This window comes from Toxotes jaculatrix, chromosome 23 (assembly GCF_017976425.1).
Source record: "Toxotes jaculatrix isolate fToxJac2 chromosome 23, fToxJac2.pri, whole genome shotgun sequence".
In the NCBI taxonomy this organism is placed as follows: Eukaryota; Metazoa; Chordata; class Actinopteri; family Toxotidae; genus Toxotes; species Toxotes jaculatrix.
The window spans coordinates 11,241,119-11,264,667 of NC_054416.1; the positions used below are offsets into that span (position 1 = coordinate 11,241,119).

Sequence of the window (23,549 nt, forward strand, 5' to 3'; positions counted from 1 at the left end):
AGGTAACTATCCACCAAAACTTCAGCTCATCAAAATGTACAAGTGTTTCACAAGCCTAAGCTGATGGTATTTAATGAATAACAGTTGCCATTTCAATTAAAAACTGCATACTGTTTAGTTATCAAGGATACAAAAACCCTACTGGTTGACTAAAAGCATTAATCTCTTAAATCCAATTAGATATACATACACAGAACAAGACACTATCCGAATTTTCAAGACATGGAATTTCCTTTCAGGTAATGCACAACTGACTGGTCGAATCCTTCTCTATTTGATGCCACCCAAGACGGTCAGCAGCACTACCAGGAACACAGACAGAGCAGAAGCCACCTGGGCCAAGTCGTGACCCGTCACAAGTTTTAGTGTCAAAACCTACAAATATTACAAATCATGCAAGCTTGCTCTAACAATCATGTTTCTCATACAAGCCTGAGTCGTCATCTCAAAACTGTAAAAAGTTCTTACTCACTTCCAAATCATTTATGTCCCCGGAGTGTAAAAAATAAACCAAAAAGCCCCGACTTGTATCTCAATTTGAGGATGACCTGTCGCTCTGGTTCAGTTTTGCCTAGAGCAGTGTAACCAACAATAGTCATCACACAGCAACAAGTCTGTGCTTTAAGCCAATGCTGTGCATCCCACCCCCTCAGCTCAGCTCCAGACAGTGCAGACTTCAGCCTGCACTTTTTGCAAGAATCTACAAAGAAAATCTAAACAAACCCACTCTTCATTTTAAGGAAACCAAAAGGGCAACATAAGCCAACCACCAGCAAAACTCAGATTAATCAAAGACCGCTTTGCTGCTCTATTCTGTAGCTAACCAGTAACTTTTGTGGTGATCAGATGTACATTTATGAGGTTAATACAGAACAGACAGTTCTGTTAGCCAACAGAAGACAGTCTTGTTGAAAGCTCCTTTCCTTCTTTACCTTTTCGTTACAGTTAACAAGGTGGTTTCCAACTCAAATTCATCATTTAGAGAACATTTTCAGTTAGCCGTCCAGGACTGAACTATACAATTTAAGGCATGTTGAACAGAGAAATAAAGCAAAACCCACTATGAGAAAAATCAAAACACAAACTTTTACATTATTTACACAGCTCAGCATTTATAGTGATGAGCGTTGATGCTTGTGTGTGTCTGTACGTGTCTTGTGTGATTTGATATTGATGAAGCCCTGTTATGTGTGCAGACGTGGTTCCAGAGGAGAGCCAATGTAACTGAGTGTACGTTGCTTTTCTTTCTTTTGCATGTAGTGTCTGCCACTCCTTTGGACTCTAGAATCTATGTGACATGTAGCTACGTGTTTGTGTTTTGTTATGTTTCAAAGTCTTTTTTTTTTTTTTTTTGTACAATTCTTTCAGTTCATCCAGTTCCACAGCTGCATGGATTTCTATTGGCTTAGATGTAATCCAGCCACATCCACCGAAACCCAACCCAGCTCTCTGTCTCTGACGTCTGGGCAGGAGGGCAGGTTCTCTATCACGCTGGGTAGAAAACCTCCACGCGCCCAACCGAGAGTTTCAGGCTGAGGTGGATGATGACGTCTGGGCAATTTGTGTCTCTTTATCCTCTTCCTCGTCGGAGAGCGCCTGATCAAATGCCCGAACCTAACACTTCCAACACAGATGGGATCCATGGTCGATAAACCTGTAACTTCATCTGGTAACTGTCCAACTGATAATGTCAATGGCCTGCCCAGTCTGAGGTCAAGACAGAAAAGTTTCTTAGGGTTTAAGTTCAAAGGACAGGTTTAGGGTTAACTGGTTCATGGGTTGGCTGTAGATTAGATCCTCCTTGTAGAGGGCAGCAAATAAAGCACAGCCAGACGCCTGTGAGAAGACAAAAAGAAAGGGCACAAGACCGTCATCACCACATGGTCCAAACACCCCCGTTAGAAACCAAGTGCCACGTTATCTTATATATACAGCAACAACAAGCAAAGAAGAAGTGAGGCCCATGTATCTTACCAATGCCAAGGATTTGTCCTCCTGCAGTCACACTACAGCTCTCATGGCAGTCACCAGATTGGGAGACGAAGTGGAAGCATCCTTGCCAAAAGTTCTTCTAACCCATGTCTGGTTCTTTACTGAGTATGTTGATCAAACACTCTTGGCGGAGCTTTGTAGCCACTGCAACGTCCACTGTGATAAGTAACTATCAGTCAGTCTCGGAGACACTGTAGCATGTCCAGCACCAGTCCATGTGGTTTTCCCTTCCATGCCCGATTTTTTTCAGGGGTACTGGCAAACTATGGGAAACTCACAGCGAGTCTATCTGAAACTATTTTCCAAAAGATTGGTTTTCTTGAAGAACATTCACTCCATGTAATCAATGTCTCATGAATTTTCCTTCATCCATTTGCAAATTTTCTTTCTACTCTCAAAGGTGATACAAAAATATGGTTATATACAGGAGGTGGGAGAAGACGTGCTTCTCGAGTTTCTTATTTCAGTTTGGGAATATCTTTTCAGTGACTTTGTCAAAGTCGTAGCAATCCTCCTGTTGTAATTGTGCTCCCATCCCCAAAATGGTACCTCACAGCTTGAATGAACAAAAGTGCATAGGTGAGTTGGTGAGGGCAGGGTGTGAGTGCTCATGAGGGTTGAGGTGAAGACAAGTGCACGGACCAGGTGTACTCATCGCCCTCTCAGTTCCCTCTAGGGTTATGCAGCCCTGCACTCCGTTCTCCACAAAACACAGCCAATCCTTGATTTTCCCGCCTCGCTCCACGGTTGATCATCGAGCCTCAGGATCCACAACCACACACAATGGTCCAGTTAGAGGATCTTGTCCATGTTGTTGTGATGCCTGCCACTCTTCCTCAAAAAAAAAACAAAACAAAAAAGAAACAACCCCACTCAATGTCCATATGGCAGAAGCGCACTTGCAAACCCCACCCGTCTTTTCTTAGAACAAAAAGGAAAAAAAAATTCAAAAAAAACAAAAACAAAAAAAACAAAACTGCACCCACAGATATCCATGTGGTTTGTAAACAACCAAAGCTCCAGTATGGAATAGAAAGAGTCCTTTCTTTGAATTCTTAGTCACTATTTGTACGACCAGGATTGTAGAGGCAGTGTGTTCAACTGTATCCATCCCGAGTTTTTTTTTTCTCCACCGTGGAAAAAAAAAATAGGAAAAAAAAAAGACCTCGCTAAACTCTTTGAAGCTTTTTTGTATTTTGTTTCCATTTTTGAAATCTTCTGAGGAAAAAAAAATAATATCTGGTATCAGCAAGGGTTTCTTGTCATTTTTTTTGGAATACATTCAATATTTTCTTAAGAAAGAAATAATACACACACTTCACATGGCGAACCAAAAATGAAAAACAAATTAAGGAAAAAAAAAATTAAAAACACAACAAAAATAGCAGCCCCAAGTGCTCATTATCTTAGTCCAAATACTTTTTAAACTTTGTATATAATGTATATATTCATATATATTTTTCATTAAAAAAAAAGAAAACTCGTCATTATCAAATTGCAACAACGAATAAGTAACACAATATGCTAACATTTCATGCACCGTTCTGTGCAGTTGCACATTAAGATGCTGTATTTTTTTTTTTTTTTTTTCAGAGTCAGAAACTCGACACCTTTCATTCACAAGTTCGAGAGCTGACAAAAGGCAACGTGATCACACCCCAGGAAAACAGACTGGACTAACCTTCCGATGGATCACCCCTAGACTGAACTAGAAATATTTACGATATAAACTTACATACTTTACATACACTGTGCTGAGCACTGACACACGTCACACTTGCTCTCAAAAAAGAGTTAATGTCTCAATGGCCACGCACCCTATCCAAGTTCTTAGGCACAAATGTGCATTCATACACATACAAAAAAAGCACATGTATTCAAAATGAGTACCTGTAGTCTTAACTCATTTCTATGAACAGTAAATGAACATGCACTCTGAAAACACACATACACACACACACACAAACACAAAGTCTCACTCAGATGCACACACAGTAATGTCCCTCATGATTCGCCCTGTCTACTAGTCCACACAGATCTAGAGACAGCTCCCCATGGGGAGAAGCCAAGGGAAATAAACTAGTGGTGGTCATCATGTGATGAGCGCAAAAGCTGACATTTACAAATGTATGCATTTCTATTTCGTCTATCTGGGGATGAAGAGCTGGTGAGAGAAAGGATGTGTTGTGCAATTGCCCTCTCTCTCTCTCTCATTCATTCACTCTCTCAAAACATGGAGATCAAGTCCCTGTTTGGAGAAGGGACACACACACACACACTCTCTGAACATGAGAATACAAAATTACCATTCGAACAAAAGAAAAAAAAAAAAGACAAAAATGGCCTCTTATGTTTCATACATCTTGGTAAGCAACCAAAGAAAAAAAAACATTGTGCAGACTGGTATATTACTGACACAAACCAACCATCTCACATCAGTCACTCTCACAGTCATTCATAACACATTCACAAAAAAATATTCACTTCTATAACTAACCCCATTTGTTTGATTTTTTTTGTTGTTTTTGTTATTTCTTTTTTAGGCAAGTGCAAATCTTCAAGTTTTTTTATAATCCATTTTTCAATAGCTTTACTTTTTATATAAACGTAAAAAAATGCTAAACAAGAGCAATATCAACAGTGTTTGTCTTTCGAGAAAGGATTTGCTTTCTGATAAGGTTTCAACTAAAGGTCCCCCTGACTTTGAAAACCTAACAGCCCGACCATTCACCCCACCGACTGTTTCACCGCCCCCTTCCAGTTCCGATGCACATGCACACAGAGGATGTGTATGTACACATACTGTATGCGCACTGATTCCAAACACTCACACATACATACACACACATGAAAAAAAAACTATTCAAATCCCATCTCAATAAAGTGCATTAGTTCAGTATAAGGTGCTTAATCTTTTGAGTGCCAGAGGATACCCATCTTCCTTTTTAACCTCACCCCTCCTCACCCCCTTCTCCCCTGCTCAAGTGATCAACTGGTGCAGCAGGGAGCCCTTTTTTCTATCCAGAGGGAAGGAAAGAATGGGAGGCGCAGATCCAGGCGCCTCCACCCTGCACCTCCCCTCACGCACGCTCCCTTCCTACCCCCACCCCTGGTTCCCCCAGCAGTGCACATTCGTCATCAGGTTTGTCTGATTAAAAGACAGAAGGCCTCAGGTAGCTATTGCTGCTGCGCTGCGTCACATCAGTAATCCTCCACCATCTCCATCTCATTCAGGCTCAGACACTCGCCCGTGTTGTGGAATGAGTACCCTGCAGGGAGGAGGGGAGGGCAGGGAGGGCAGAGAGAAGAGACGGAGAGAGCAGAGTGAGATCAGAGGAGGGAGGGCCACGGGGGAGTCTGAAGGGCTGGCTTAAAAAGTGCAGGGAGGAGATAACGATGAAATCCAGAAATGATCTGATCGTATCAGTTTAGGAGGAGCCCTTCAGTTTTGGAAATTTTAAACAGTATTAGTAAAAGTAAGAAGCAGCTGAGACAGTAACTCATAACATAAATAAGGTTCTACTTCTGTCTGTTCATGCACCATTTTTTAGTATTAAAAGGCAGAAAACATAGATAGTACACACATCTACACTGGGTAGATAAAATGTACTGGACAAAATCAGTGTTTTACAGTGAAAATAAAGGGCTGTGTGCATCTCTGTGTTCATGCTGTTCATGGGGACATAAACGTCAGACATAAGCCTACCCTATGAGCACATCCTACTCACCACCTGGAGTGGGTGCAAACGAGTCATCAAGAAGATGTAATACTTTCTGCTGCTTTCTCTTTGACTCCATTTGATTCATGTCTATGATTCCATTTCGGCTTGTTTTGTTTTGTGTAGTAACTCCGATGTGGGAGTGTGTGGCTCGTGTCTTTGTTGGCAGGCTGTGTTTTGTATAATCGTAATGCTAATCTGTCGTCAAGCAACTTTTTTTTCGATTTTTAACATTTCCAGACGAATCAAGTCGAAGAAGAATCATTAAATTACAGGGAGGTCACGTACCTAAGATGCTGGGGTCAGAGTGCAGCATCATGGGCTGTTTCTTTTTCATCTTTCCCCCCTGGTTGTCGTAGAGACCAGCCTTGCCCATGTGGTTGGCCTGAAACATGGACTGCAGGGTGCTTGGATTCATACCTCGCATTGAGTCCTAAAAGAAGAGAGAAGGAGATTTAGCCAGAGTGAATTATGGGGCTGGACAACTATCTGCTGAACTTCAACATTTTAACTAACACTACAGTGTCAATGATAATGGCTGAATTAATGGACACGTCAAAATACGCCAAGGCCCTGGCGTATTTATCACAACTCTAATCCCATCGGTGTTTGTTTGAACAGTATACAGACATATGTTTACCTGCAGAGGGAAGTTCATGTTCAGTCCAGCCACTTCCTTTGATAACTGGGAATAAGAAGAAGACGAGCTAAAGTTTATACATGTCACACTGTTACAACACACTCAAAGGTTTCCAACGTAGTAATTTTAAGCCCATTTGTAGTATTTTCAATCATATTTCATCACCGCTGAGTATTGCTAGACTGACTCAGGTCAAGTCAATATACTTACATACATATCACTTCATTAACCACAAAATATAACAGGATACTTTCACTAAATTTGTAAATCAAGACATACTAAGTACAAAGTACTTCCCAGTCAGTTTGTTATTAGGTGCAGGTTGAAATGCTGACAGGAACCTTGCTTGCTGGATTCATTCCCTTCTTGATTTTCCGATTGACCGATGCAAATTAACTTTTGTACTGGTTTAATAACTCCCACCGCAAACCTTTATTTAATCAAAATAAAAAAGTCTCTAGCAGCCATTAAAGAAGTAAAATTAAAAACTCAGAGTAAAAAACTACAATTTAACAGTGTACTTATTAAATGCTGCAATTTTTAGCTTCTTATGAAAAGGTCAGACTTTTAGTAAGTGTGCACTGACAGCAGCCATCAGAGGACATAATAACTCCCCTTCCTTCACACACAGCAGGAGGTCTGTGTTGAAGTTTCAGCCATTAAGTGGCTGTTTTTAGTTTTGGATCCCGGACTAACCGCTGTGTCTCCACACGTTAAGTTTTTTCACATATGCTTCACTTAAAATCCTTTCGAGCTCAGGCCTACCTGTTGCTGCTGTCTCTGTTGGTTGGCTTTCTGTTTGGCACGTCGCTCCAGAAACTGTTTGGCGAACTCTTTGGCTTCCACTGTGTCCCCTAGGTAGGACCGGATGAAGTCCAGCACTGCATAGGGAGACTCCACCTCCTTCAGGTATGCCACAATTGTGGCAACTAAATAAAGACAAACAGTTTAATTAGATGCTGCAACTGTGGGGACAGAGGTTTATGTTAGTTTGATTATATATATATATATATATACACACACACAAATACGAAAATATGTTTAAGTTGAAGGGGAACTTTCCTCACCCTTGCCACTGCTAAATATATAAAACTTGAGCAGCCTACCATCCAGAGAGGAGGAAGAGTTGTTGGCAGAGGTGTTGAGAGCGTGCAGCATCTGTTCACACCAAGTGGTGAAGCCATCCTGAGGCTTCATGCCCTGCAGCAGCTTCAGCAGCTTCTCCTCCTCTTCAGTCCGCTTACGACGCATCATGTACTGATCACTGCAGATGACACACAGTAAAAAAAAAAAGCATATCAATTACAGTGATCGACTGAAAGACACACATAAGTTCTGCAATGCCATCTGCAGCAGTAGGTGTAAAAGTTGCACTATTTTTAATCGAGGCGTCGATTCACTTTTAGTTTATTTAATTTGATAATGTGTACCTGAGTGACGGGCTGCTGCGGCTGTTCTTCAAGCCCATGTTGTTGTTGCTGTTGCCACGCAGGCCGGCCTGGTTCTTCACAGCCTCATCCCACATGCCCATGCTGCCTGAAGAGCCTCCACTGCCACTTTTGCCCTCCATACCAGGCCCGCCCCACATGCCAACACCCTCCACCCACTGGCCTCCCATGGAGGAGCTCCCCATCGACATGCCGGGGTGCTGGAAACAGATGAAGAGAGAGATAAATCAGTCTGATTATTACGAACAAAAACACGTAATTTTCTATTTGCATTCCAACTACATTCTAACATTATCCCTGTATGAAACGTCAGTATTGTATAATTAAAACTCACGCGGTCTCTCTGCTGCTGGGCTCTCTGTTGCTGCTGCTGCTGCTTCAGGAGCCTCTCTGCCTCCTGCTGCATTTCCAGCAGAGTGAGAGCCGGGGACTTTCCTGTTTTGGTGAGCCCGGAGGAGGGGCCCCCACTCCAGCCTGAGCCGCCTGCCCCAGGACCCTGCTGCTGGGGGGTCTGCTGCAGCAACTTCATGATCAGTTCCTGCTGCTGACGACACTATAGGAAGATACGGCACCATGTCAACACAGAATCGGTGGAACCTGGCACCTGCCAACTGATGTACCCTTGGACCAGGCTATAATATGCTAAAGTATGATGATGAAATGTATTTCTTGTTACTAGCCACTTTAAAGATAAACTGCCTGTTTTAGCTAAAGCAACTAATAACTCAACACAATGGAGTTTCCAAACAGAGAGAGCTGAGGGGATTTTTCAGGATTTGAGCGTATTATTGGCTGTTACTATAAAATCAATATAAAAGGGGAAGAGAAGATGGAAAAATAATCTCTCTCCTTCATCTCACCTGCTTGCGTCTAAAGAGCTCCTCCTCCTCCCTCCTCTTCTGCTCCTCCTGTTGCCTCCTCTTCTCCTCCCTCCTCTTGCGCTGCTCCTCCTCCTCACGCTTCGCCCTGAGTTCAGCGTCTCGCCTCTCCTGCTGGAGCTAAGGGAGACAAACAGGCACAAACTGAGACCACAGCATGTAATCGCTACAATTTTACTAAAGTTTTTGTGCTTGCTAGCAGCGCTAACAATCTCTGGTTGCATAACATATGCTTCCAGTTGAAATGTTTCGGGTTGACAGTGAGATACAATAAAATGCAGGCAGTGAACTTGTGTATTTATGTTCTTGAAACACTCATGACTTTACCCACCTTTTGAAGCTGTTCGAGAGTTGGACCCTGAGTAGAAGGATTCATTGTTATGTCCCAAAGACTGGCTTCACCGCCTACAGGGAAATTAAATCAGATTATTTTTAGCCCATGAGCTTTTGTTTATGTTTCTTTATTGCACGCATGTGTGTTTGCGCAACCAGGTGCTGTCTAGAAAGTACCTGATGGCTGTGAAGCTGAGGTATGCATGTCCCACATGGACCCTGTATCTGGCACTGACATCGACCTGTTCATCGAAGGCATCATACCCTGCTCACTGCACCTTAGACACACACAGCAAAAACCCAGCACGGACATTTAAGTGAAGAGCCGCAATTTCCTCTGATGTAAAAAGACACAAACAGGAACACAAACCAGTCCAGACATGTGAGGTGAAACTGTCACACCCCTCCCCCATAGGCCCACCTGTTAATGAGCTGGAATAGCTGCTGCTGTTGGATCTGCTGATAAAGAGCTGCTGCTGCCAGCTCCTGTTGCTTTTTCAGGCGCTCCTGGTCCAGGTTTCCCTGAGTAGAAGAGAAAGGGAGATTTCCAGTCAGTACATTGCTGTTGAAGATCCAGGACACCAAACACAATTATCCTGACATAGTGGGCTAGATCTGAGAAATAACTTTTTCCAGTGGCCTATATACACACAACCATTTAACAGGGAATTGTACATTCATTTTAATCACAGTCTATAGTTTCCTCTGCATGCCCCCTCCCCACCCTCTATGTTGGCTGAGTTCTGACTCACAGTCCCAGCGGGCCCCCGGGTGGGCTGCGGGCGCTGCGTTGTTGGTGGCTGTCTCACCAGCAGGGGCGGCGGTGAGGGCCCTGGGGCGAAGGGCACGCGGCCCCACATCTTGATGACGTCCCCCAGGGGCTGAAAGCCCTCGTCACAGCCCCGCTTCACCAGCAGGGTCATGGTGAAGTAGCCAGCCTGGAACCACTCACACATCTCCACCGTGGTGAAAGGACCTGGCAACGGGCGAGAGAGACAGAGGGATGAGTTTACAGTGCAAAGCCTGTGATTATGTCCCTCACTTTTCGTACCACATTTAAATGATTTCAGACGACAGACGGCTGTAATCCAGCACAGCGATATTTAGGAATTAATATGCTTATATGCCTTCCTATGAGTGTACAAGTGACTGTAAATTCCAAAGTGTGTGTGTGTGTGTGTACCCTGGATCTCTCCCTGTGGGTCCTTGTAGAACCACTTCATGGCAGCCTCATGAGACAGCGGTAGAGCGGCTGCTGTGTTCCTGCTCTCCTGCTGCTGCAGAGCCTGGGTGAAACACTCCTCCTCCAAAGAGGTGTCCTGCAGTGATGCCACCATCTTCTCTGCCTCCTACACAAACACACAAACATGCAAATTCAATGAATATTCAATGTAATGATCCTAGAATAGTCTGTAAAAAATATATTCAGTAGCTGTAGTCCTCCTCTGAGTAAAAGAGAGTTCAGCTGTGTTAAATGCTTGTGTTGTTAAAACCAGGTTCACGCTTGAAATGTGCTTCTTGTTGTTCATACCTGCTGCAGGTGCTTCATGCCCTCATCGTCCTCAGTGTCTCCTCCAGATGGAGGGAGGAGAGGAGCAGCAGAGGAAGGAGGTGGGGGAGGCAGACTGGAAGAGGTGGTGGTGCTAGGGCTGAGCTGGGCCTTGGAGCCCCCTACTGGAGCCACATCTGACACAAAAACAACAACAGTAAGAACAAACAGTAAAACAATGGGTTCTATTTTTAGTTTTTCTATTAACGGAGTGGGATGTAGGGGGTAGAGCCACCTACTGGCTCTGTATCTGATACAGCAGGAACGGCGGGTTCAGTAAACAAGATATTAAATGACTGGGGCTAAACATATTGTATATCAAACCAAAATATCAACATGGCTGAAATTCCTCTCTCTCTACCCCCACACCCCATCTCTCTCCCTCTCTCAAACACACACAAACACACTCCTGAGACTAAAAGGGCTCACAAAAGGCTACATTCAACAAAGGAAAGTACGTGGGGGATTTGGAACTAGATATACCTTCACCAGGCGTGCTGTTGGCCTTGACAGGGTGGCTGTTGCTCAGCTGAGTGTTCTCCACCAATGGGCCTGCGTTGCTTGGTTGGAGCTCCAGAGATGGAGGAGTACAGTGTGTTGGAGGAGAAGAAGAAGGTGACACTGGCTTTACCTCACCGTCAACCACAGCAGAGCCGCTTTCTTTGCTCTCTGACCGTGGAGGATAGAAAGGCAAAAAACAAAACAATAAATAAATAAATAAATGTCAAAAGTTGTAATTAAATCACTTCTGGGCCAGTGACCCACTAGTCGCAACTTTATGGAGCAAGGTGCAAACAAACTGTAAATCATCATAAAGAACTATACTTGTTTACCTTTGTCTTTGTCTCCTTCAGCACTGCTCCTCTCTGTGTCAGCAAGACTCTCCTCCTCTTCCTCCTCCTCTATCCCCTTAAACTCCAACTCCTCCTCCAGGATTGTCTCCTTGCCACCCTTCTGAAGGAGAAAGACAAGCAGAAGTAGAAGAAATCAAAGTGGAACAAACGCTCAGACATTCATGAGGGCTGGTGATACAAGAAATATACTGGCAAAAATACAATAGAGTGTATAAATACAGTTTATGTTAATTACTGTGGGTTTGAAAATAATACAACTTATTCTTCTCCTTCAAACAGGATTTCTATACACACCTTCATAGGCATGAAAGCTCCAGAGGAGTCAAACGTGCCCATCTCCCCATCCTCCTCATCTGTACACCACTCAGGCAGGCCGTCCCTGTCGTCCTCCATTCCCTCACTGCCTGCACGACGGCGACCACCACCATGACCCTCCGAGTCCCGGAAGTCAAAATCAAACTTCCTGCGACGGCTCTCGCCTGGACCACCATGGTCCCGCCAGCCTGCTGAGCGAGGACCACCATCTGAGAGAAGACATTCACCACCATCAGCCATGGAAAGCAACAATCAGAGGAGTCATCAAAACATAAATCAAACTGAGTAGGTCCCTACAGTAGAGGTACAAAAAGAAGGTTTTTAAGAAAAACTAAGTAAGAGAAAAACATTGCCTAGTTACGGCTGTTGCCCAGACAGTCATGTGGTTAAGTCTTGGGATCTGTTATATCTCACCCCCTGGGGCTGTTACCGTCAATAACCTAGCCACAGTTTGGAGTTTAAAACAAGTTTAAACCTGATGTTTGCAGAAAGTCATGTAGCCGCTTAAATCTGTTAGTTCCTTAGAAACTGTGGAAGCTTATAATTAAACTCTGTTTCAGCCAAACTCCAGCTACTGTGTGTTGTAGAAATCACTTCACTGCCACTAGGTGTCAGGATATCTGCTGTTTCAGAAATCAGATCTGCCATATTCGCTGGTTTACAGTGAACAACCCCCCCCCGCCAAATTCTGTGTTTGTACCCCTTATACAGGGAGGAAGAATAAAGGCGCAGCGTTCCCGCCTTGAACAGGGGCTACTGTTTAACAGAGGATTAATGGAACGCAACTTTTCATGTGCAACACAAACATGATTCTGAGGCTACAATAAATAAATGTTTGTATTTATCGTACCATCCCTGCGGGGTCCAGCCAGTCTCCAGTTGCTGCCCGGCTCCCCCTCGTCCTCCTCCTGCTCCTCACGGAGGGTGCGCCAGTTATCGCTGTCAGCCCTTGTGTACTCCTTCCTACCCGGACCCCCGGGACCTCCAGCTTCCTCAAAGCCAGGACGCCCCACCTCCCGCCGCAGTGGCTTCTCAAATCGACGCTCACCCCTGAGGAAAGGAGGGAAATGGAGAGAAATTATATCAGTTAAGTGATAAACAGAGGAAAACAAGCCCAAAACATGGAATTATTTTTATACTTGAGAAATATGTCCTGCTAAAACCTGCATCTTGTTAGGGCAGATACCAACTGATGCATTTTATCCAGGGCCATTAAAAAAAAAAAAAAAACACTACTTAAGAAATATAACAGATACTTTAGTTCAGTCAAGGCAGATAAGACGTCCACAAAAGTGAGATAAATTACCCCATTAGAGTAAAAATACCACAGCAGATTATAAAGTTTATTGCACTGGATGACAGCTCCTCTCAGCAGTGAGTATATACCTTTTTACTGTGGAATGAAGCCAGATTTATTTGACTTTGCCAGCCCTTCTAAGGACACTGCTTGGTTCAGCAGTGTGTGCTGTTTTTTTTTTTCTTACCGGTCGTCCCAGCTCTGGCTGCGGTGTATCTCTCGGACGCTGCGGCCGAAACCCACCTCCACATCTTCAATACTTCTTTGGTAGAATCCACCTTCACCACGACCTCGTCCTGATTGTATCCACACAGAGAAGAGGGTGTTTATATTTCATACAATCATCATCTGAATGAGAGAACTCGTGATCAGCCATTTGGGATTGTTTCACTCACTTCAGTTTAACACGTTCTCAAGTCCTGATAATTTTTCTATTTTAAATAATCTAACAAACACTTTATACTCCCTTCAAGTTGCACACAGCCACACACATCAACACATGCACGAATTCAGAAACCCGCACAGCATTATTCTTCTAAGTCGTTTCCTTGGCTGTCTTCAACCGGACGGCTAGTGTTTACATTGGCTATTCATATGCGCGGAGTGATGTGTGTGCACAAGGTGAGTTCATAAGCCCAGTGGTTTGAGACAGGTGTGGCTGGAGAAAAGGAGGATTATTTAGACAGGCCAAGAGGAAGTGTGCTGCATCAAGATGGTGGAAGAAAAGGGGGAAATAAACACTTGAGTGGTTGGCTTGAATAAACTGTTTTACTTGCCCTGGATAACAGCCATTTTAGTTTCAGCCAAGGGCCTGGGCAGCATTTCTGTTGCTGTTGGACTCATGTTAGTTTCAGCGCAAGTGGCTGTGGATTTATCATGAGTGCACTTAGGCTGAATCAATGCTTTTCTTTATTTGGGTCTGTTTCTTCTCTTCTAATGGGTGTATTTATTTCTTTTTTTGTCTTTAGTTTTTACCTCGACCACCTCGTGTGGCCCCTCGTCCTCGGACCACTCCGGCTGGGGCAGCCCCTCCCACCCCTTTTCCCATGAGCCTCAGCACCGCCACACTGTTCACAGACATGGAGAAGTTCCTCTGCGGGGAAAGAATGGAAAGAGCAAAAGGGAGGAATGTGAGGCATGTGAGCTCACAGCCACATTTTTCAACGAACTCAACCGCTCGCTTTGGAGTCGAGGTTGCATTATGGTGAAATATCACATGACAGGCTGAAACAGTTCTACATTAGCAGGTATCAGTGGTTCTGTAAGTGTGTGTTTGTGGCGGACCTGCTCCTCCTCAGTGAGAGGCACCAGTGCCAGTGGCTGCATGGGCTCATCTTGCAGAATAGCAGCAAACTCCTTATCCTGCATGTCCTCTGGGACCTAAACACAGCAACAACAAGGGGCAATAATTTTAACATGATATAAAAAAACAACCTACAAACAAGTTCTCAATTTTGAGGACAGAGAAATAAACTGAGGTTTATATACATGCTGGCTTTTAAAAAGTACTTGTTCACTTTCAGCACCAACGACTTCCTCAAGGCCGCAAAACATGACACATTATTTCTTATTCTGTGACTCATATAGTCCTGAGAGGAACTTGGTAGTTTTCCCACTAACCTTGTTGTCTTTGATATAAAGTGCTAACATCTCCTCTCGGCCGTAGCGGTACTCGGCCAGCTTGTACTTTGGCATGGCGGGGGAAGGAGGGGGGGACGTCACACTCCCCCCACTGGACAGTGCACGGAGCCTGTGTGAGGAAGAGTGCTTAAAAATCAGTATAATGTATTTTTTTTTTTTTTACATCAATATTTCTTGCATGAATCTCAAACAGACCGTCTCAGTTGGATTCAAAATGTAGGAACTGAGTGGAATGTTTTGCTGCAACTTTAGAAAATGATAATGTGTATAAATATTTAACATCGGCACATGAAAAAATCTAATAAACCAGTGACCACAGCTACAGATCAGATGTCAGTGTTTTCAACAGTTAAGTGTTACTCTGGAATTATAGACTAAACCAATAGAGCCACGTGTTTGAAGTACTTTTTCCTGACTACTGATTTCAGCTGACATACATTGTAGAAATATCACCTATAAATAACTTGGTGTTAATTCCCCTGTTGGCACGTAAAACAAAAAAAAGAGAGCGAGCTATTGTGTAACCATAATAGAATTCCTTTTAATCTAAATTGGAGAAAAAAGAAATCTAATAGCATCCATCTTGCAGCAGAGAAAAAAAAAGAATTTACTAAATGTTCTGTAACAAATCACCCATCCTCCTACGCAGGTCCCCCTGAACACACTTGGCCCAACACAGATGATATATTAGCTTTCCAATCCCAAGATTTCATTTTAAAAAGCTATTACTAGGAGGCCAGCTTCCAAAGCCTGCTGTTTAACAATGGCTCCATTCACATGCCTCTACAAAGTGTGTCATTGACTCACAGCCCCACATCAAAACCATATGTAACTCAGAGATGTGGAGGTGGGTGTGGGGTTTAAAAGGTAAGGGAAAGCATCACGAAAGACCAGCTTGTAGCATGTGGCGTATCAAAGAGTAAAAATAAGTGGAGCAGCAACTGATACGCATAATAAGAGGAGGGCTGAGGAAACATGCCAGTGGGTGGGGTACTAAGAATTATTTTTGCATATTTGTTTCCACTTCATTTGTATTTTCCTTAGCCAAATTTAGCTTCCCTCCCTTGCTTCCTTCCCTTCCCCTAGAGAAATCTAAAGAAACGTCCACACACTTAAATCTATATATTCATGTGTCAGAGTCTTAAAGAGCAATGGTTAGTCTAATATATGTTACATCAATCTAAACGAGTGGCAGACTGTTCCCACTTTTCTATCATGACGACTAACATACTTGCCGACTCTACTGCCAACAAAACCTCAAACGGTAAAAATAATTTTGTAACGCTAACAGACTTTCAAAGTCTTGTAAACATGCTGGCCAGACAGCTGTATGCGGTGAGCACATGAACTGGCCGTTCTATAGCTCTATTAAAAGGGCACAAGGATAAAAGTGAGCTGGAAGGGCCATTGAGAGGAAAGCAGCTGCAGATGTGTAAAGAGAGAAATATTCTGCGAGGCTGGCACCGCACCAAGAATGCACACAGCAGTCACAGGCCGTTAGAGATGGAGAGCTACCAAACCGGAGACTAAGCCCTCCCCCCTCCATTAATCGCTACACAAACATTCACTGAGGAGGAGGAGGAGAAACAGCAGCGAAACAGACAGAGGTGGACAGGACACCACTGTGATGAAACCTACATTCTGACTTCAGGTACAAACAGCTTTTCCACAGTTAGTGACTATTTAGAAAAAAAAAACCCAGAAAGCTAAAAACAAAAACACTAAAATGAATATACCAACCCTATAAACTCTTATGTTACTACCATGTGGACAGTTATAGTTATAGTAAGTATAGTCAGTTTCCCAAGTCCAGTGTTGCTTTGTCCAACCAACAGTTAAAAGGGTTAGTTTTTATTGGTCATGAAAACAGCTGCCAATTGATTCTCTGTCACATGACTAATTGACTAATTGACTCATCTTTTCGGCTCCAACATGCACAAATACAAGCAAGTTTTCCATGGCATTCAGTACGAAAAGCTAACTCAACAATTCAGACCAAAACTCCATAACATTCACACACACACCGACTTTCCCTTCAGTGCCACCATTAGGCCAAAATGTCTTAAGCAATTACTTTAAACCAACATGGAAGAAAAATCCCAAGCATGCTCAGAATAATGGAAATTTGATGCAATATGGTAAAAAGCTTCAAAATAAACATGCGAGTAGGCTTTGAGTAGCTTTAACACAACAAACTTATTTAACTCAATTAAGTCTTCACATGCTTAAATCATTGCCAAAAATCTAGCTAACTATTGAGCTGCGAAAAATGCTTCTCTAAGTGTTTCAAAACCATGCTGAATTACTGTAAAGAAATAAGTTACCATTCTGGGCCGAAGTTAAGAGTCTCAGCAGTCATATTCCTCACGTCCACACAGAACTGAGTATCTGAGGAGAAAAATAATAATTAGTTGGGGTTTTTTTCTGGGGGGGATAAAAATGTACCGGCAGAGGAATAAATGTGCCCCAACTGCCTTACCCTGTCCAGAAGATCGGAGCAGGCTGGACTGGGCTGGACCAGGCTAGAGCTGGCTGGCTTTAGTTAGGCTTAGGTGACTAGAAGGCTGAGTGGTGCTTAAGCTGTGGTCACAGGGCTCCCCAAACACACAGACACAAAGAGAATAGCTGCCAGTTTCAGGTGCTTGAGGAATACCAGGTTATCAGGTCCTAACTAGGTAAGGAAGGGGGTTCGTTTGGAGAATGGAAGCTCCTGCTACTCACAGCCGAAAAAGGTTGTTAAACATAAAATAAGAAACAAAAAGAACCTTGGAAATTAATGATGGAACAAAAATAAAAACACTCTTGCTAGTAATAATGTTTTCTGTTTTCTTGCTTTTTTTTTCTTTTTTTTTCTTTTTTTTTACAGCAGTTATATCTCACATTAAAGTTAAAAATATGAACTGATTCATCAAAAAAGGTAACGCAGGAACGAAATAACAGCCAAAATAATGAAACAGGCTGCTGGAACAGCTGCCAAGAGCAGACGCGACTCGCACTCCGCTTCTCCTTTCTCTCTCTCTCTCCCTCCGTGCCTTTTTCTCTCGCTCCAACTGAAATGTGGATTGACGGACACCCTCCAGGTAACTCCTTTATTTCCTGTCCTCCTCCCTTTGCACCACTGGAAAAAAAAAGAGAGTTGGAGCGATGGCATCAGAGAAAGTGGACAATTAAAGGAAAGATGAAAAGAATAATGTTAGATGTGTACACCTATTTTATTGGCTGCTGGTATGATGCATTTTCACAGCTTGGCAGTCTGCCTCCGTTGTTATAGGAAAAAAAATGTAATTTGATTTTGTGTTGCATAGCCTTGACATACTATTTGAGGCAGCATGCCTCGGACTCACTGAAAGGTACCAGCCAAATTTGATCAATGCGTTACAGCAACACTGGTATTCCTTCACTGAATAAATGAAACGACAAACTATTCCTAGTTTAGTGCTCCATCATGGGCCAGTGTTTCTCTGAATCAGCTGCTTCTAAATGCATGCAGCTGGTTGGGGATAGTTCCTGAAAATGTCAAGGCAACTGAACCAATGACTAGGGAAACAACAGTTGATGCTTATACGTGCAGACAGAACCCATATGATATGAGAATCACATTCTTTTTAGGAAGTTTTATGTTTTTTTCCTTGCTGATGTTAATATCATGATACAACACCACATCCGTTCAAGTACAGTTAATAAAAAATGTTACACCAGTGTAATTTGATGGATAATTGTGAACATATTGAACATATACCTTCTTTTCCTACACAACCACCTCTGCAAACACCCCCTCAACTAGCCGAACGCAAGATATGATTTAATGCTGTTGGAGGGAGGGATATGCCATCATAGGCAACGACACTGATATTATGTTTTCCAAGAACTATCTGGAATTACCTTATGCTGTTTGTCAGGCTTCTGGATTCTGTGCACAGTGGTCCAATCATCAAGATAGTCTATATTATAAATGAACCATAAAACTCACAAGCTAAGCGTATGTTCACATCTATTTGAACTTAAGCGTCTTTGTCCTTAGGATCAATGTTTAGATACTATCAGGCAACCATAAATTCCAGTTAAGTAACACATTACCCACAGATTCTATAAGCTGTACCCAATACAACCGCTTTTTAAGTTGATAAAATATCCCATTACTGAGGGTTGGGTGATATGGTGATTGTTTACTTACAGTGATTCTGTCAACACTTACCTAGAGGTATCTATGTGTTTCACTAGCTGTATTAATGCACTGTGTGCAATTTTGTAAATTAGCAGAACTCCTTGTGGATATATAATACTTCTTTTTTTTTCGCATCAGTGGGCCAACACACCTTAATTCAGGTATGTCAGGTATCGACAGAAGATTTAATTCATATAGCCTACCTCTACTGTAAATCTTAGCCACTGGCGCACAGTCAAAGCCTTTTAAGAGTAGTAATTTTTGAATGCTAATAAAATAATTGTCTTAGACTGCTGAAAGAAATGGCAAAATCCTAAAGGAACAGCGGCTAGTTAAGCGAAAGCGACAGGACCTAAGGGTAACTAGTGCTTTGGCACCCCCTGGTGGCACCAAGTTAAACTGCATAAAGTGAATTTATACCGATACACTTAACGCACGCCATTTCAATTTTAATGAACGCAAATATCAATATCTAGTTCATTTTATCCAGATATGTCTATTTTCAAGGATTACATAACTTTCCTGCCTACAAATGAGTATCACCTCTCTGTGGCTGCACAGGAGAAGCCTCCGGCCCTTCAGTGTCAGCTAAGTACCATTTTCCATTTGATTAAAATTTCTATTATATAGAACAATTCATTTCTGATGATGCAGACCTATGTCGTGTTTATGTATCTGATGACTGAAGTCCATGGCAGAAACAAGCTATAACTTACTTATTGGCCATAGTAAAGCAGATTATGATTAAAAAATACGCAATTTTCCCACTGAGGGACTAATAAAGGATTTCTTATCTTAAAAAAAGAAATAGGCCTGACAAGTGATCACTCAAAAGCACACTGTTTGAATCAACAACAAAAATATAACTCTAAATGACTCACATGTCACTCAGTTGTGCCCTCTTAAAAATAGAGTCTAATGTCAACAACGTCAAAATGCCAGAAAATATTGAGACATACTTTGTCCATAATCACCCGCCTCAGCACCACTTACACTACAGTTAGTGGTCTCTTAGGACATAAATCAACTGTTACGACTTTAAACTGACTGCTTTACTCCATTTGATGCTATTTTTAATACTTTTTTTTTAAAGCATTGCTCACACATCACTGTGCACTTTAGAGGAAGGCCTTCTGTTATGGTTGAGGGTTTGTAAGTTCACTGTTTGCAAGAAATAATTTTAAACACAACACAACAAAACATTCTTATTTCTATTTTTGATTCTTTTTTTTTTTTTTGTAATTGAATGTGACAGTCCGAGCTGTTAATACCTGTAATAGCTGTTTTCTACAAATGTTGAAACTTCTACAGCTCATTATGCCTCATTGCAACTGGTGAACAACATGTAACTACAGAAAATCCAGTATGCCAAAATTGCATTAGAGTACTGCAACAGTCTACCTTCTAGGAAGCTCAAAGCACAATCAATAACATAGCTAACAATACTTCAATATACACATATTTAAGACAACTGGAAAACTAGATGCTGACAGGTCCAGTTGTCATCCCAGGGTAGTCTGGGTGTAAATTATTAATGTTCCTTTAGGGTTCATCTCCAGAAAACAAAGTTTGTGTGTGACCTGAAGGTATGTCAACCTCTACAATAACTTAAATGACAAAAGTCAAACTGGGAAAATAATCTGCTGGAAAAACAGATTATACAATTTTCATCACACAACTTTTTTAGGCTACTGATAAGAATGTCTTATTCATGTCTGGGAATTATCTGACACTAGCAATCACAGTGAAAGTAATGGTAATTAAGTGAGCATCATGACTTTAACCAGGTACAATCTGCAATTATTGTTTAAAGGGAGCAAAGTAAGAAACCATTGTCCATTGATATTAATTACATTTCAGTTTTATCAGTTATGCTCTGGTATAATATAAATAATGGAAGAACATAATTTAACAAAGAACCGCAACAATTAAGAATATATAACTTTATTCTAAACGTCTTTAGATCACTTGCAGTTATTTTGGTTTCAATACTTGGCTCGTAACCTCAGGCCACAACAGGAAAAGAATTAACGTTTGATGTCTAACGCTAACCTCTGAGAAAACTGAAGCAGTGTCGCGAAGGAACAACGCTGCTTGCAAACAGATATTTATATATCTATATATTATCTAATTATTTGCAAATGTAATGTATTTCAAAACGTGGCGGGGTTTCAAGCTGCGGGAAAGCAGACTGTACAGCCATGCTAAAGCTGACTTTACACGCACGCTAATTTGTAACTTTAACAACCTGAACAATGCTAATTGTTTGGTCGTAAAGATGGCTAACGTATGGCCAAAACAGCTCGAGCTGACACTGGCTACCGTCAGTGGTTAACATGACGGTACATGTTCTTTTGAGTTAATATACACATAGTCCGTGTTCCCAGCTAATAACAGAAAATCGTTTTGTTGGAAAGGGGGAGATAAATCAATAGTTACAAGAGTATTTTGCCCACACTATCATATTTCTGTTGCATAACTAAGATGGGTTAGCTAGCTTGCTATCTAACTTAGCACAAGGTATGCGTTGATCGTAAAGGCCTTGGCTTGTAGGTTCAAATGACACCAGATATGATGGCGGAGGGGGCGGAGTGTTGGGATCCGACTACCCCGGCCTGCTCCGCCAATGTGCGGACGACCACCCCCACTCCGCTGTCGGTGCTAAGCTAAGGCCAATGCGACGTAAACACAACAAACACAATGACAGAAAATGACAGAGTCCTGGCTGTTAAACACCTAGGTGAAAATGCGTTTCTGGCGACAGATAAATTCAAACCATTCGAGCTGCAAGAGCCGAGGTTAGCTTGTTAGCTCACGTTAGCCAGCTAGCTAAAAGACAAGCTGCAAAGAGGAACCATGGCTTACCTTCACTGTTTATAGCTACCAGACTGGTTGTCTGCACGGCGTGTCTACAGCCAATATATCGCATGCATTGGTCTCTTTAAACACTGTAAACGTATTCATTCGACAGAATCGTACTTTCAGAAAGTCGTGCTCTGTATTTTATTTATTATTTTTCCCTCTCCTCCAACGGTCGCTGCTGCGTATCAGTATGTGTCTGCTGGCTCCCAGTCGCTGCTCTTCTTGTTGTTTGTGTTTCGGAAACATGGCCGTCCGTGTGACACCACGTGACTTCACATTGACAAGCGGCTAACCAATGTTGTAGCAGGGCAAACACACCCCTATTTACCAGCTTGGATTTGATGGTGTTCACTTTGCACTTTGCAGCGGCATTTAAAAACGCACAGCGTCTTAGTTGCATGAGTTTAATGAGCCAGTAAGCAGCGTGAGATTGTATTAAAGGCATACATCGAAAACAGCTAGCTCGATAAAAACTCGCAGGGCAGCAACGTGCAGTCACACAATGACTAAACTTACTTCCTACAAAGTTGTTTTCATACACTTTTCAATCAGTAGCTTCAAGCTTGAGATGCATACTGAGATAATTCAAGCAACTGGCCATCCATACCCTTGAAAGTGAACTGAATGAGTAGCAGAGCATGTTTAACGGCTATAACCAACTGAGCATGTGCAATACGTGTGTGGAAGGCAGCAGCGGGGTTTAGTCAGCAGAGGGCGCTGTTGGACAACAGCGGCACCATGTGAACAGCAGTAGTCAGTGAGTCAGAATGTCCACATGGCATTTAAAATACATTCAAATTAGATTTCTAATTAGAATTACTAGACTGGAACTGTTACCAACCGGGGGCCCCAAAAGCCCAAGTTTCTCTGTCTGTTAATTGTATTAATTGTAATGCAACCTCAACACCAACTTAAGTGATAACAGCCTACATTATTGGCTTCTTATTAATGACCCCAAGAAGTCATTAGTTTGGGTGATCGGGGGTGTTTCAGGCCGTAGCTGATACTGTCTGGTTTGATTTTGAGGCTTCTTTCAGTTGCAGAATGCAGTGGGTTTGGCTTTGACAGAGAAAATGAGGTCAGTTGTATTACCTTTGTGGCCCACCACCGCCTGAGTGAACGTCTGCTTGAAGATGCTGCTAAAATCGTTAATGTTTTGATGCCTTTTCAGCACTTTCTTGCAATACTCTGCCTGGGCTTTTATTTCAGCCCTCTTGACACACACTCTTGTGGCTGCCTCAGCATTTGACAGTTTCTCACCTCCATCGCAGTACAGCCATCCAACACCACCTTGCACGTTTGCACAGGGGTGACACTCTCTGCTCTGCCAACCCATATTAACTTTGTGCAAGTAATGTGTGCCAGGAAAAGGTGGCCAGGAACTGAATGCAATCTGGCTTGGTCTGGTTGTTGTACGGCAGTTGTAGGTTCATAACAGACTGAACAAACGAGGATCGAGGGGTGGGTTTTTTTTTTTTTTACACTGTAACTGAAGTGGAAAGAAAGCAGCCTCACAGAGAAAGCACAACATACACTGTAACCAAAAGAAATTAAGATCGTAAAATTAGTATCAGTTCTGCACAATTTAATTATTGGACAGTGTTAAATGGAATTAAATCTAAGCTATAATTACACTTTAGAGCTCACGAAAACAAAATCACCAATTTTTATCTCCCATACCACTGATAGATAAAAGATTTGGAGCCACATAAAACAGCAAATTTCTAAATAAATAATGATTAAATATGATTAAACTGTGATGAAAGAGATTTAATCTTTACAGGTCAAGTGAGTAAAAAGATGCAAAAAGCACTTTGCACAGGAAGACAAGATCTGAATTAACACCACTGACGTCA

General features: G+C 42.3%; 1 protein-coding gene across 3 annotated transcripts; it reads right to left on the bottom strand.

The window, feature by feature from the left end:
* Positions 1–1,244: 1,244 nt before the first annotated feature.
* On the bottom strand, positions 1,245–21,927 carry gigyf1a (GRB10 interacting GYF protein 1a). 3 transcript variants are annotated; one of them, XM_041030831.1, is made up of 26 exons: positions 21,697–21,927; positions 17,146–17,784; positions 16,991–17,054; positions 14,646–14,775; positions 14,310–14,405; positions 14,001–14,118; positions 13,213–13,321; positions 12,579–12,778; positions 11,708–11,937; positions 11,393–11,513; positions 11,043–11,228; positions 10,542–10,696; positions 10,194–10,359; positions 9,820–9,986; positions 9,432–9,532; positions 9,188–9,288; positions 9,009–9,082; positions 8,660–8,797; positions 8,134–8,352; positions 7,782–7,999; positions 7,458–7,615; positions 7,117–7,280; positions 6,352–6,396; positions 6,000–6,144; positions 1,975–5,261; positions 1,245–1,836 (listed from the first exon to the last, which is right to left on the bottom strand). In XM_041030831.1, exons 3-25 carry the CDS (start codon positions 17,023–17,025, stop codon positions 5,194–5,196), a joined length of 3,144 nt encoding a protein of 1,047 aa, XP_040886765.1. In that variant the 5' UTR covers positions 17,026–17,054; positions 17,146–17,784; positions 21,697–21,927; the 3' UTR covers positions 1,245–1,836; positions 1,975–5,193. The 3 variants fall into 3 exon arrangements, with proteins under 3 accessions (XP_040886765.1, XP_040886764.1, XP_040886763.1); XM_041030830.1 differs by having other exon boundaries at positions 9,188–9,282; positions 9,763–9,986; XM_041030829.1 differs by having other exon boundaries at positions 9,763–9,986.
* Positions 21,928–23,549: the final 1,622 nt, after the last annotated feature.